The sequence below is a fragment of the Ochlerotatus camptorhynchus genome, unplaced genomic scaffold (assembly GCF_037179485.1).
Source record: "Ochlerotatus camptorhynchus isolate MF236.1 unplaced genomic scaffold, CSIRO-AGI_Acam_v1.1 ptg000290l, whole genome shotgun sequence".
NCBI lineage: Eukaryota > Metazoa > Arthropoda > Insecta > Diptera > Culicidae > Ochlerotatus > Ochlerotatus camptorhynchus.
The window spans coordinates 4,306,585-4,322,228 of NW_027040779.1; the positions used below are offsets into that span (position 1 = coordinate 4,306,585).

At 38.2% G+C, this 15,644-nt stretch overlaps 1 protein-coding gene across 1 annotated transcript; it reads left to right on the forward strand.

The window, feature by feature from the left end:
• Window positions 1–7,470: 7,470 nt before the first annotated feature.
• Window positions 7,471–8,717, forward strand: LOC135706761 (uncharacterized). Its single transcript, XM_065228414.1, has 4 exons — window positions 7,471–7,495; window positions 7,558–7,656; window positions 7,720–8,042; window positions 8,094–8,717. Exons 1-4 carry the CDS (start codon window positions 7,471–7,473, stop codon window positions 8,715–8,717), a joined length of 1,071 nt encoding a protein of 356 aa, XP_065084486.1.
• The last annotated feature ends 6,927 nt before the right edge of the window (window positions 8,718–15,644 follow it).

The following is a 15,644-nucleotide window of genomic DNA, read 5'->3' on the forward strand; positions in this document are numbered from 1 at the left end:
ACCATCCTTCCTCAACAGGGGAGTTTGGTAGAGGTGAAGATCAACCCGATTCGTGCCTTCCTTAAAATTGACGTTTGCTCGCTTTCTACTCTCTGTATACAGTTAAGATTCCTATAGTACGGTTAATATGGACCGCACAATAGAAACCGGCATTAACGAATACACGTAGCATATGGGATTAGAGCTAATTGGGACCAAACACTGATTGTACGGCAATTTGAAGAGATAACTTCCTGATGTGTTTGGAGAAGTTGGTAAGCATATAGTTGACCACCTTTAAGAAACAGTCAGTTTCGGTAGGACACACGTCTGGTCCTGTGAAAGATCATGAACATCCGTAGAAGTGGTCAATTCATGAAACTGATCCTAGAACTCCGCAAATTTTTCGAAAACACTCATAAACGTCTTGCCGGAATGAATTCGTAGACGCTGTGGATTACGGGATGTGCCTTCTAGAAGGTTCGGAACGTCCGTAAAAGTGGTCACTTCATTAAACTGATCCTCGATCATGCTCCTCTTTTTTTTGCAAACACTCAAATATACCTTATCAGAATGGATTCGGGGTTGTTACAGGAATATGGGCACTGGGGACTACAAGATGGTCAACTAGAAGATCCGGAACATCCATAAAAGTGGTCAAGGCGTGAAACTGATCCTAAAGCTCCGCGTAGTTTTCTAAACCACTCAAAGACGTTTTATCAGAATGAATTCGAAGTTGTGACCGGAATATAGATCTTGGAGACCACGCGATGGTTCACTGCAAAATCCGGAACATCCGTATAAGTGATAAATTCCTGAAACTGATCCTAAACAATCGCGGTTTTTTTTTCGAAACCTCTCATAGAAGTCTTATCATAATTAATGTGGAGCTATCACCGGAATTCGGTCACTGGAAACTACAAGGTGGTCCTTTAAAACACCCGGAACATCCGTAAAAGTGGTCAGTTCATGAAACTGATCCTAGAGCTCCGCTTTTTTTTCAAAACCACTCATAGACGTTTTATCAAAATTAATTCAAAGTTGTGACTAGAATATAGACCCTGGTGACCGAAAGATCCGGAACATCCATAAAAGTGGTCAATTCATGAAACGGATCTTAGAGCTCCACGGTTTTTTTTTTTCAAAACCATTCATTGACATCTTATCAATACGAATTCGGAGTTGTGATCGGAAAATTGACTCTTTGGTCCACGAAATGGCCCTCCAGAGGATCCAAATCATCCGTAAAAGAAGTAAATTCATCTTTTCGAAATCACTCATACATGTCTTATCAGAATAATTGGCGTCTTATCAGAATGAATTTGGAGTTGAGACCAGAAAATTTACCCTGTGGACCTGTGCACAATGGTCCCAAAGTCGTATTTAGGAAGACAAAAATATTTGCGCCCAAACTATCAGTTTTAGGTATCTGGTGTATTGAGGATAGTTTCTTCGTATTTTTTGGCCAATCGTTTTGTGTTAGTGAAATTAGGGTGGTCCATAAAATTGGTGAATTGAACATACAAGCTTATTTATTTTTTGAGATAGATCAATGCAGAATTTTAAAAAGTTGTAGAACAATCAATTTGCAGCAACTTTGCTCAAGCCATCAAACTCATATTTTAGCTCTTATGGTTCATGAGTTATGCTTATATTAAACGAGCAGTTTAGAGTGACCCCTAGAAAATTGGTTTTCTTTAAATATCTTTTTTTACGTTCATTTCTCGTAGAAAAATTGTTGTTTTAGAACTTTTTATGACGCATATTTTTGTTGAAGCAACTAAGTTGACTAACTTTATTTGAATAATTGTGGCTAGTTTTTGAAATTAAATAATTCTAACAAAAAAAAAAGTTCTCACAGTTTTCTCACCAAAACTGAAGAGAAACACGATCTTTAAAATGGAATTAAAAGTTTGAAAATCGGTTTGCTCCATTTAGAGATATTAAAAATTTAAAACATAACAATTTTTTCGAAGAAAATCTCCATTGACTTTCTAAAAAAAAATGTATAGTAAACTGATTGCTCAAGCAAAAATATGCGTCGAAAAGATATTCAACAAAATCTAATTTTTAGGGGCCACCCTAACCTGCTTGTTAAAAAAAACATATCTCTTATGGATAGAAATTTGTTTGATTGTTCTACAACTTTTTAGAACATTGCATTGTTCTATCTCAAATAATAAAAAAGTTTGTATTTTCAGTTCACCAATTTTGTCGACCACCCTAACTTCACTAACATAAAAGATCGGCCAAAAATATGAAGAAACGTTCCCGAAGGCACTATAAACCTAAAATTGACTGTTTGGGCGCAAACATTTTTGTCTTCCTAAATACGGCTTTGGGACCATTCCCAAGTAACAATTTTGGTTTTATGAGGGTTCCGTAGACCATGATTTAGGCTCTATAAAACTTGCAATGTTTCTTGGGTGGTAAACTGGATAGTACTCTGAAAGATCCGAAACATCCGTGAAAGTGGTCAATTCATTAAACTGATCCAAGAACTCCGTATTTTTTTTTTTCGAAAACTCTCATAGACGTCGAATTAGCCGAATTCATGAATTCGGAGTTATGATCGAAAAAAAAATGGCCTTGGAATGAAAGCTTCTCTGGAAGATAATAGACGTCTCATCAGAATTAACTCGGAGTTGTGACTGGAAAATGGGCCCCAGGGTTCATTGGATGATCCTCTGGTATATCTGGAACATCCTTTAAAGTGGATCTTCAAGAAAACTGATCTCAGAACTCTGTGGGGTTTATAGAAGTGCTCATAGATATAAATTTTCTAATTATTATTATGGATGATTTCTAGGTGGCATTTAAATATTTAATTACTTCTAGGCGTTTTAACGGAATTTTCGAAAATTATTTATTGGATTTCTTTTACGGATGCTCCGGATCTTTGGTGGACCAACTCGTGGTCCCCAGTTTAAACTTTCTGGTCAAAACTCCGATTTTATTGTGATAAGACGTCAATGAGTGCTTTTTTAAAAAACTGCGGCGCTCTATGATCAGTTTCACGAATTGACTACTTTTACGGATGTTCCGGATCTTCTACAGGACCAGACTAAAGTCTTACAGGAAACTGACACTTCCCAAAAGGTGGCCAATTATCTGATTAACAACTTCTCCAAAGACAGCAGGAAATTATCTTTTCAAATTTCCGTCCAATCGGTGTTTGGTCCCAATTAGCTCAAATCCCATATGCTACGTGTATTCGTTAATGCCGAATCGACCGTACTATAGGAATCCAGTGGCATCAGTACTATAGAAATCCGACAAAAATGAATCATAGGAATCTTGACTATACAATTTTCACAATACGTACTCTAACGGAACTATCAACTCTATACTTTCATCTCCTCTCTCCTTGATTTGTTTTTCCGTCGATCTTGTTTTCCTTGCTGAGCACCAATGCTACCGACACCAGGGAGGCAGCTCCCATACCTGGACCCTACCTATCGACCCATTAACTCATGAACCGGGGACCAACGGCTTTACTTCCCTTCCGAAGGAAGGCGTGATCAGAGATGTTATGCCTCAGAACATCCCGGCGACGCCGACTGGGATTGAGCCCAGATCTGCTGGGATGAGAGGCAATCACGCTTACCACTACACCACCGGCGCCGCTATCTTCATTTCCTTATCTATCGTAAAATATGACCACTTTGAGCCAGACATTTTACGTTAAGCATCTCAAACTCTGTAAGTTCAGTTTGATTACCTTAACTGTACTTTCTAATCTCATTGTCGATATTCCACTTCTTATTTTTATCTGGATGGTCATATCATGAAATTGCAGCAAGTACTCCCTTACTTCTAATAAGGTTTTTAAACCTCATTAAACAACGCATATCATTAATTCGGTTCATCTATGCTCGGTTCCTGGTTTCTTTGGCCAACCGTTTAACTTCTTATTTAGTCAATTCAATTAATGTCTAGAAAGTCGCCATATTTGTGCAAAGGCTCGCCTTTGCTAATTGAGGTGGAAACCGTGGGTTCCTAAAAAGATTTCTTCCTAAATTCTCGTGCATTCTGGGTTCCGGCTGCCCTTGTCAAATTGTTCATCTCCACATCTATGCTCATCTAATCCACTCAGTATTCTCATTTAATTTGCTCCATAATATTCTAGAAATTCTGTCCAGAATACTTTTTGTCGTTGCCAAAAGCTACTTTCTTCTCTGGTTTAAAGAGTCTTTCGCTTTTTGAGATTCGTCTAGGAGGTACCTTTCCCTGATCAAGGAGATAAGTGTTCACTTCTAGATTTCGAGAGTCTTTTCGGATTCGATAAAGAACCTGGAATAAGATTCGAACTTGATTTATTGAAAAAAAAAGTGTACAAAGTGATCTGACGGTTACGTGTTGCATTAGCAACTTAAAATTATGTAAAACTTTTACTTGGTTTGTTCAGGATTTTACATATCCCTTTCCATACTGGACTTTTGCCTAATTTTGCCTTTTATAATAGCTAGGCAAATTTGTATTTTTAGACCTTATATACTATGCCCTCTCAGATCTGGGATTTCTCGGTTATTTTGAAAATTTATTGTTTTTCTTCTACTCGGATCTGAAGGCCGCTTACAAGCTAAGAATGACGAACATTTGTAACGTTTAAGTATGAAATCATATTCCTAATAGACATAGAGAAAAACTAAACCACTTTTTGAGCAAGAGAAAATAACTAATGAATACCTAATTCTGACCTTATACCTGAAAATTTGATGTTGATCAGCAAGAGGTAAAATATCGAAGGATAATACCACAAAATTGCATGCAAAGTACTTAGTAAATAACAAAAAAAAATATTGATGATGATAATTGTCTACCACTTATTGTAACACGGAAACTAAGGCCAATAGCCTAAGTCTAAGGCGCTCCACACTGTTTGATTTGATCAAGCTTAATAACCTCTGATTGTCCTCAACATGTCACTTTATGAAGGACCAAAAACAGGTTAGGTGGATCGATAGGTAAATTCACCTGTACGCCTCCGCGGGATGGTAGAGAATCTCCTTTCAGCCACATGATCAAAAAACGAGCCGCCCGAAAGAAGGATACCCCAATGAGTGTGGAGAAGAGCTCGCCCTTTTCCACGAGATGTTAACAACAGGGAGTTGACTATTTCTCCCTCCCCATCCAAATCGCCTCAATCAGGTGCCCTGATGGTCCATCCCAATCCTAGCTATGTTTTGTATATATGAGCAATAGACCTGTTCATGTTAACATAAATGTTCGGGATGCACCGGGTCAACCGTGATTACTGTTCGTCATGTGACACTTGCCTTTGATAAAAAAAACACGTCTGCTGAGGATTCATATTTCTAAAAAAAAATCATCCATCCATGAAACAGTCATCGTTTGTCATTGAAAAGCTATGCAACTATGTTCTGTCAAACTAGTCTTGTGAATTGTAACTATAACGGCCTCTTTTCTGATTTTTATCTCACAATCTATGGAATCTACACGAAAACTATGTTTGAACAAAATTTCTAGAACAGTATAAGAAACATTCCCAGATAACCATTTGTTACGTATACCACAGTTACAATTGAAATATGCAAGCATATATACCATTTGTTTAAATCGTATGTAATGTTCAAAAATGCCCTTTACGTACAAAAGTGGAGGCAATATACAAGCATCGCCAAAACATTAAAAAAAGAAATGGCTAGATACGATTTTGATAAGTTATTTTTAAGACCTACATTAGCATTTTCTCCGATTTCTGATAGACTAAATAACGATTCCTATTCCTGCATTGATTTATGGTTTATATATTTACGATTAAATTTTTACCACAAGTCTATTGTCTATGAAATATTACGATTTGAAACACCTTTATACACGATGCACTAATTGATTACTGATTTACTTCACCATTGTATGCAATTTTCGAGGTCCATAGTTACGATTTTGTTTGATATTTTAAACGACCAATAAAATTAGCGTCAAAAAGTATTTTTACATGCACACAACATCAATCAAAGCCCCAATGCACTAGGACTTCCGTATTTGGCATGAAACTTATGTTATACTTACATCTTACACAATTAAAACCATCACTTACTGGAATCGAACTTTGAACACCCGGGTTGTTAGTTGTCGAGCTATGCACAGCATCACACATGAGTTGTGAGTTTTGCTGATTCTAATCAATAACATTTCACATCTATCGTATGGACCATCAAAGTAAATCGTTTATCCATGTTGTTAAATGTTGCTGCAATACGAGTTGATTCATTGATAAATGCGACTTTTTTTGTCGTCGTTTTTCACTCGTCATCCTATACAACACATATTTGACAAGGCGAAGGAGCCATACTTGTTTACATTTGCGTCGCTATCAATAGTCTGTATGAATTCGCGTGAAAAGCAGTGCAATTTGCTTTAAAACTAAGCTCCGTGGTCATTTTTCACCCAGAAAAGGTAATACACAATAAAAAAGTACATAAAGGTACCATAATATAACATCAAATATATTTTCCAGATGTTAACCGTGGCGTAATTTTTCGAAAAGCAACAACTACGAGTATTGGCTATTCCATCCTCTTGGATTCGAGGCGGCTGCTTGCTATGGCCAAAACTTCTATCAAACGATAAAATTGACAAAATGCGTGTAGATGGAACTGAATTTCACGGGGCTTCGAAAAAAATTCCGGCCATAGTAACCCGAAAATACCGGAGTCTTCAAGCAGCAGAAGCAGCCGCTGAAGATCTTTTAAAGCATGAAGTTTATGACATAGAAACTAAACGAAAACTTCTGAAACACAGCAATGTGAAGCAAAATCCACGCAAGGATTACAACCGGGCCATTGAGAGTATGTTGCGCATATAGCAAATTATTTCGCAGCTATAATATCTATTTTTTTAGAAATTGTTTCTTCCAAACAGGCGAAAGTGCAACAAACCGGATCTCATGGAATTACTGTCGGTGCTAATGGGTCGATTCAGTCTCCCGGAACTCGAAAAACTGCACCAGGGTCATCGTTCCAGACACCAAGTAAGCAACGACAAATCGAATCCTGCAATCTAATACGCCAGCCATCCGTACCGCTATCATCGTCCCTTACATCCAGCACTTCCAGTGCTCTAAGGACTGCACCAGGTGCATCGTTCCAGACTCCGAGTGTACCTCGAAAAGTTGAACTCACCCTAGCACGCCAGGAGATTTTACCAGAACGAGGACCATCCGAAACTTCCGAAGCACGAGATATATCAACAGGCGCGTCATTCCCGGTACCCGGTGTGCAGCAACAAGTTGGATTCGACAAACTGACACATCAGAAGACAACATCACGACAAATAATCCAAACACCAGGCACGTACGACATTCGCGAGACTGATCCAGGTCTTTCGTTCCAAACATTGTGTACCACACCATCCTCGTTTATAGCACCTACAATGATACATCAGAGACCAGCTCCAGAAGTTGTACCAAATCTACAAGAGCTATCTGATCAGTACAAAACTGAAAGGATCCCAACAAATGAAATGATGTATGCACCATCTTCTCCGAAAGGTAACAATAATTAATTCAATATCTGATTTTTCTTAAATTTTGTTTTGTTTTCTTTCAAACAGATCCAGCCTTAGGTCATCAGTCTACTTATCAGCAACCTATCTTTGTTAATGATGATGGCATAATGTACATCACTCAAACAGACGACTCCGCCAACGCTGGTAAGAAATCGTATGAAAGCATTCCTATATGATCATGTCACTAATATATTTTCCTATTTTTAGGCAATCTGTCGCTCCTTCCTTTTGATGATTTCAAATGTGAAGTCGAAGCCCTCAGATCTGAAATGGCTAATTTGAGGACTGAATTCCACAATATGAAGCAGGAATTCAAAGAGACTATCTCGAATTCAATTCGCCAAGCCGTGACAGATTGCTTCGAAAGCAATTTCATTCGATTGGCTGCCATGATGGACATGTCTAAAAAAATCGATGAGCCTGTGATGCAAACAGGGCAAACCATCGAGGAGCATGTACCTATCAATGACGCAGATAATTTAACTAAATTTAACATACTATTGGCAAATGAGGATGTACGCAAACAATATGTAAGTTTTCTTTTTAATTTATCGACAAATCTTGACATACTTTTGTTTCAGATTGCCTACTACACGAAAATTGTTATCCCAGACACGTACATTGGAAGAGGAGATTCGGCTTTTTATATAATAGCAGATTGCCTATTTACGCGAGCGTTCTGGGACACATTTACCTGGACGGGAATCAATCGTGGCAACAAATCCAAAAAGGGGTTTCGCGAATTTGCCAACGTTCTTCAATTACTCCTGGCAATTGTACGTATTGGTGATCCAACGTACACATTACGAAATCTGGAAACATTTTGCAAAACTCGACTCTTCCGTTACTTGAAGGCAAGGTCTATCAGTAAGCAGCTACGGAAATCGGCTTTTCGTCCGAATCGGAAAAAGAAACACGACGGAAATGCGGATATTCCCATTGAATGCGAGCTTGGAGCAGGTACTACAGATGATGAGGTCGATGAACCCGCAGCCGAAACTTTGGAAAATGCCGATGATGATGCTTCACATGCAGACAGTTCTATTGAGGGAAATGAACGTAAGTCAAACGCTGATGATACAAGAGAAGCTGATGACGTCGATGCAACCACTGATTCCTGTGACGACGACGTACCCGAAGTGAGCACGCTGTTCGATTCCGATGATAATGCTTCACCAGATTTTGCCGAATTTGAGGAAAATTAAATTCAATAATTTGGTTTTCATACGATTGCTTTGCTGTATTTCCGAATTCCATGATTCCATGAATTGCAATAAACATTGCAGTTGCGAAAAACATTGTTATTCTGATTCATTGTGTAGGTAAACTACTTCACAGTATGTATTAGAGGAACAAAAACAATTTCATTTTTCCATGGTATAGCAACTAGTTTACACATGATCGAACTGATATCGCACAATTGATTCTTGGATAAGTTACTTTTCTCTGCCTTAGCAACAAAAATATGAATAAAAGAAGATTTGAAAGGTTTAACGAAAAAGTCATTCTTATGCAGTACATAACTACCTTCAATCACCCAATCCGAATTGTTTTCAATGACATTTTCCATACAAACAATATGAAGGTCTTTAGTTAGAATCCATTTATCTTCAAAGTTTGTACTCAAAATGAAGTCCGTTAGGGTGATCTTGATTTTAGATATTGTCTTCTCAACGGAAATAGTAGTTCTTGTATTAGTTGAACATGCATGGCTTATGTTTTTTGAAGTTTCATTATTAACAAGTTCGATCAAACGGTTTGCTATTTGATTCAAGGGCAGCGGTCCTGCTTGGATCATTTTTTTAATAGAATGTAAGTAATTTTCGAACGGATAAGCAGTTAGTGTACACAAAGGTCCAAACCTTTCTACTTCATCTACTACGTGGCACAAATTATGAACATTGCTTGTAAGGTATTCTACTCCGTACAGATCTTTTAATTCATTTATGAAATCATTCAACAAATCACGGGCAACTGGAACATAACCATTGTACATTTCAATAGAACATATACGAACTGCACAAAACAAATATAGAAAATGATGATAGAATTTGTCAGGTAGAAAATCTTTAAGAAGTACCAAACTAACGTAGTTAAGAAAATTACGATACTCTAAACCTTTCCACAAATAAACAAACTGCAATAATCGCATTCGTCGATGAATTTCTGAAGGAAATCGAATTTTTACAAGGAAATTTGATATTTCTGCATTATCTTTGATACTCAATTTAGCACGCTTTGTCATTGAACCTGTGCGCCAACCGTTCAGCAGTTTCCTCATCACACCTAATTCCAACAAATGTAGAGCGTCAGACACAATAATGTCCTCTATTAGATCTATTGGTAAACGTATGAGAGGTATCACTTCGTTGATTTTCGGGATACTCCTTCACATAAATCGATTTTGTATGCACATTGTTCATGGCATCAAGCGAAATTGTAATTAGTGTTAAAAGTAGTATTTCTTACGACTCTGCATAAGCACACTATAATTTGACAGTAATAGTGATCGTTTATAAATCACAAGTTGGAAAACATACAATCTTGCTTACACATACTGTGATGTGCATTGTACATTGTTACGATGTGAAATATTGGTCGTAACAAATGGAAGAAAAAACATTAAATACGAAAAAATATAAACATTTAGTATGCTTATGATAGACAGATATACGATAGTAATTTCAAGTATTATTTTATACGATTCAAACTGTGTAATGGTATACGATTTCTGGTTGTCTGGGTATGCCGTAGATTACACATTTTTATATCATATGGGTGGAAAGTTCGTAGAGCAAATACTTTAAAATTCTTCACTTTTTAAGATATCTTCGAGCATGAAACTAAGTCAAACTTCAACAAAATCTCTTTGACTAGTCAACCCTTGGTCACAATGTTGGTACATATCACATTAAGCTTTGCTTTGAAAGTTGTTACAGCAGTTTTCGTTGTTTCAGTCTCGAGATACAAATATTATAAGCCGTAAATTACCTTAAAAACATAAAATTAGCCGATTTTGCTGAAAATCTGCACAGAAGCTAAAATTAACATAACAAACAGTAATCACGGTTGACCCGGTGCATCCGAACATTTCTTTTAAAACGAACAGGTCTAATGAGCAATAATAAAAATTGAAAAGATAAACCAATCACACCAACTTTTACTGTTTTTTCACCCTTCTGTCCAATTTTCGTTTCTATTTGTGAACTTGTTGTCCTTCTTTGCATCACTGCTAGTCGCTGCTAGTCTCCAATGTTACGTCCATTATCTTTGTATGATAATCTTGAGTTCGTAGTTCCGTCTTATAAAACCGTAGCACCGATGCGGAAAAAATACAGTGTCTCCAAGTATTTTCTTAACGAGCATCACTCCATTTTCGTATTGCATGTGCTCCATTTTGCAGCTCTTCTTTCACTTTTACTTTGTTGACTCCATGGTACCGGAAAAGATATAGATATATTCATTATTAGCAATGCTGTAATATAACCCGCAACGGGATGGCCGTAAAGAATGGTTCAACGGATATGAAATGATGGAACATTTAAATTTAACACGATTTAAATTATTTCAATGCAACATTAAGTATGTTCACTAACAATTTATACATTTTTTCAATATGTTATCCTAACTAATTTTTGGAAGAATTTACTTGTGTTTTATACAATTAGTATCAATGTTCCGTCATATCGTATCTTCAAGTGATCATCAAGTGATGAAATATGAAACGCACCTTTACAGCGAATTGCACATAATTACCCATTACTTACTGACACATGAAATTTGCCTCGACCTGGCAGAACGCGCCCTAACCCTCACTGAGCCAAAGGGCAGGGAATAACAAAAAAAAAATATTTGGTTACCAAAACAATACCTGTGTGGTATTGTTTTGGTATTGCGTTTGCAAAATTTGGTATTTGAATGATATTGTGGGAACAGTTTTTTGGTATTATTTTTTAGTATTTACACTTTTTTTGTCAGGCTCAGCCATACCAATTTAAGGTATCGCGATATTCGTGCCTGTTCAGGTTATTAGCTACATACGGATAGGACGCGTGGGCGAGTTTAACTTAACTTGAACGCATTATCGTTCCTAGATAAAGTGCAGGCAGATTATGTAAAAGACCGATCGTTCCTTTTTCCCTGCATTTCATTTCATTTTCTTGAATCTGGTATCAACATCAGCAGGAGTTGTGCAACTTTGTGGATTAGCTTATAAGCTAATCCACATAGTTGCACAAGTCCTGCTGATGGATGGATTTAATTTAAAATTATTTGCCTCGCGGTTACACTTTTTGAATTCTCTTAACATTGTATTTTAAATTCTCGTTAACATTGTAATTCTCTTAACATTCTAACAGTATTTCCAAAGTATTACCCGTATAGTTCTACTGCATTTCGTATTAGAATTCTTCTCATAATTTGTTAAGTGCTCTCCAAAAGTTCGCAGAGAATCAGCCTAAATGAAATGCTCCTCCAAATTCCATTGAAACTCCCCTTTTAACGCTCTTGAAAATATCACCGAAATTGCCTTGGAAAACACCCAGTAATTTACAGATCCATAATTTCGGATCCTTTCAGTATCGATTCGACTAGCCTAGAATCCACATGGCACATTGGCACATGATGTAAACACGCTTCTTCGCACTGCCGCCGTCACTTTGAACAGTCCGGCAGGAGCTGGCGCACGTTATTCGTAACCACTAAACGGTGCACTCGTTAAGCAGCACTATACCTCCAGCTTTAATTAAATTAAATTATCGATCCTCGCGTGGGCAATTAATAATACACAAAATCAACAGCTTTGGAACCTCTACGGACGAAAGCAACTCAGCTGAGAAGAGAACGTGGCTACCCATACGGACGTGGTGTATGTAATCATCTAAATCTTGCAACTGCCTGGTGTCTACCGTGTAAACATTCGCACGCGGTCTGTGTTTGTACTAATTAAAATCTGTTCTTCAAACGGGGCGCAAAACGCTACGCTTCTCGAGTCAAAGGCAATTTTATGCAACGGTTTCTAAACGCTTTATGGCAGCCGATCAAAACTGTCCGTCCCGGAGGGGACATCAGTAATTCATTTTCTGCAGGAAGAAAACTGCAATTTCATTGCACTTCTTGACGCCAGGCCGAAACATCATAATCTGATGTCACTTTCTCCGGTCCCAAAGTAATGCTTGTCTCTATTGTTGTTCAGTTGCCTGCACTACTGGCCGGACGGACAGTTCGTGTCGTGCATTTGTTCTGTCGCTGTGTAGCCGCCGTTGTAAGCTGTCGAGTTTTTGCACATGTAAACAAAACTGCATTATAAAATTTATTAACACTTTCACCTACGCATCGTGTAATATGCACCGTCGTCGTCGTCGTGTTCACAACGGTTGTGATCACCGCTCGCCAGCCACGGTAAGATTTACCTATAAGTGAATCCCCCAGTGGACAATCGGGATTACTGCACAAATTGTTAGGGAGGTCTTATCGCAGTGGGCGTGGGATTAACTATTCCAAAATGCTTAATCTATCTTTTGCTTGGGCTTTTGGCCACCAAAATTCACACATTTTATTACAACCTAATGCAAGCAATCCACGCCACCAGAAGTCACGCTCAGCGTCCACCGAATCAACTTTTCACCAAGGTGCAAGATTGGGAAAAGAATTTTAATTGAGTCATTCGGTACCTCTTAAAATGAAATTTTATTTGCTGAAGTCGGTAGGCAAACTGGAAAACCGCACGATAAGACGCAAGTTGCGGATCAATGAAAATTCCAACCATTCCGAGCTTTTAGCCGAGCGTTTCAGCGTGCAGTAAGTTCGATGACAGAACAATCCGAACTGGTACAAGTTTTGAACGGAGAAAACAGGTGAAATGGTGGGCAGTCAAATAACATGTTCTCTTGATCTCGAGAGCTTTGAATGTCGAAAGCGTAGTACATTGGAAGCGAAAGATAGAGATAGAAGCATTACACTATTGTTCGGATTTGAGTTGCAATGATCAAAAGATCGTGCCAAACTGCTGCTGCAAGGAAGGAAAGCAACTCAACTTGACCTTTCGGCGGGAAATGAACGGTGGGCACGCCCACAGCCAATGCGGATATTAAATTAATATATTACAATATTTATTGAAAGCATAGTTCCTTTAAAAACTGTGTTTTAACAAATAAAATTAACTGTGTTTAAGGTTGTGTATTTGAGGTTATTTTGAAGAAATTTCCATATTTTTCTGTAACCGGATTTTAAGTCGCATCACTCCTCGTCGACCGTTTGCATACTGAGGTACAAATCAAAGTATTATGTAACGAAAAACATAAGGTTTTAGACGTTTATAACGCCATTTATGGATGAATTATTCAAGTTCTTTCACACCAGTCGATTCACATTTGATATAAGATTCTATTAATATAAACAAACAATGATCGGTAAATTTGCTTTCCAGGAGAAGTCGGTAAAAAAATTCGGGCTTCTGAATGAAGCTGATAAAACTTCCAGAGCATGAGCATGAGCATGATTGACCGCCCACGGTTGCTACTCTGTTATTGCCAGACCAGCTGTAATTACACAGAGAACCAATAGACGATGCTTGGGACTAGCAATGATCCTCAATTTGTAAAAACTGGTGATCTCGAATTAGGCAATACCAGCGCCAGCCGCACCTGAACGCAGGTCAAGAAAGGAATGGGTAGGAATGTGTTGACATGACACTCGCTTTGATGGAATCCGAGGAGTCCTCTGCACTTCCACGTCACTGGGATGTTGGTTTGCAGCAGGGTTCGTTTTGGTAAACGATAAGCTGAATTGATATCCTAACGACCGTATAACGCGAAGGAGCTTGGGATTGAACTCACGGTCTTCTGCTCAGTAAGCAAAAACGTTTGCCACTAGGCAAACGAGCTCCTTTTTAATCATCGAGTTGCTGTTATTACCATGTAGTCATATTAACAAGTAAAACGATTGACGAATCTTGATGTGGATGAGCTTGAGATTAGACTCAGGATGTTCTGCTCAGTAAGCAAAAACGGTTGCTCTAAAGCCACCGAGCCCCTCATATCACATCATACCGTTACTCAAGTTGTTATAACTATTCAAACCCGGCACCGACGACAACGAAAGTTTTTGCAAAATACACGATAAACAAGCGATCTTACCATACATTTTTAATATGAAACGACCTGGGAACGCGTTTTTCTGCTCAGTAAGCAAGCCACTGTAACCGACGATCTTTCAAGTCCGAAAACAAAAGGCTACGAAAAAGTATTTAGGCCTTGATTAAATTCCACTATCACGCGACGTTCAATGTTTCGAGTTGCTCTTTACGCACGTGACGATTGTTTAAAGTAATATGAGTAATATGAGCATTATTGTACAAATTACAGTACATTGTAGAAGTTACCTCATTATTCTGCAGCGCCATCGATTTTTATTTCTGGATCTTGTGTTGTTTTGGTGATATACTTACTTGCGGCATACTATTTTGGGCGCCCATATAGGCGTATACTATGTAGGGTAGCTCATTTCTCGTCGTGATGGTGGGATATAGCAGACAAATTAGAGACGAAACAATAGGGAGGAAACAAAAAGGTATTAGTATTAGTTTTATCTAAACAAATAAAACAAAAGAAAAGCAGAACAATAAAAAGAGAATAAAGATAAAATGGAAAACAAAGAAAAAGAAACGAAGGCAGATTGTTGCAAAAGTATAAAAACCGATGAAACTGTGCCGAGATCAGAATCTACCAAAATCAGAAAACCAATTGTTGGGAAAGCGCCACATAACAAGGAAAATACGGGTGTATCAGATGCGCTGGTGGCGCCACGTACAAAGACGCCCCCGGTCACATCCCCTACGTGCAGCTGCTCGTTTCTGGCCTAGCCGACTGCGGCCCAGTTTCACTTGGTGGAATAGGGTTGAGCAAACCATGCAGCGTTACGGTGATGAAAGCTATGAAGACTGGAAGCAGTTGGCAATAAATAAAGACCAGTTCCACAAAAAGCTCCTGGAAATCTACGATAACGATGAGTCGGATAACTTGGACAGTGACTGGGGTTAGTACCTTTTCCTAAACCGGCATTAATAAAAGAATAATTCGTTTGACTCCTTTTCCAGAAACCGATGCTGAAGTTTGAGGTTTTCATCCACTAAG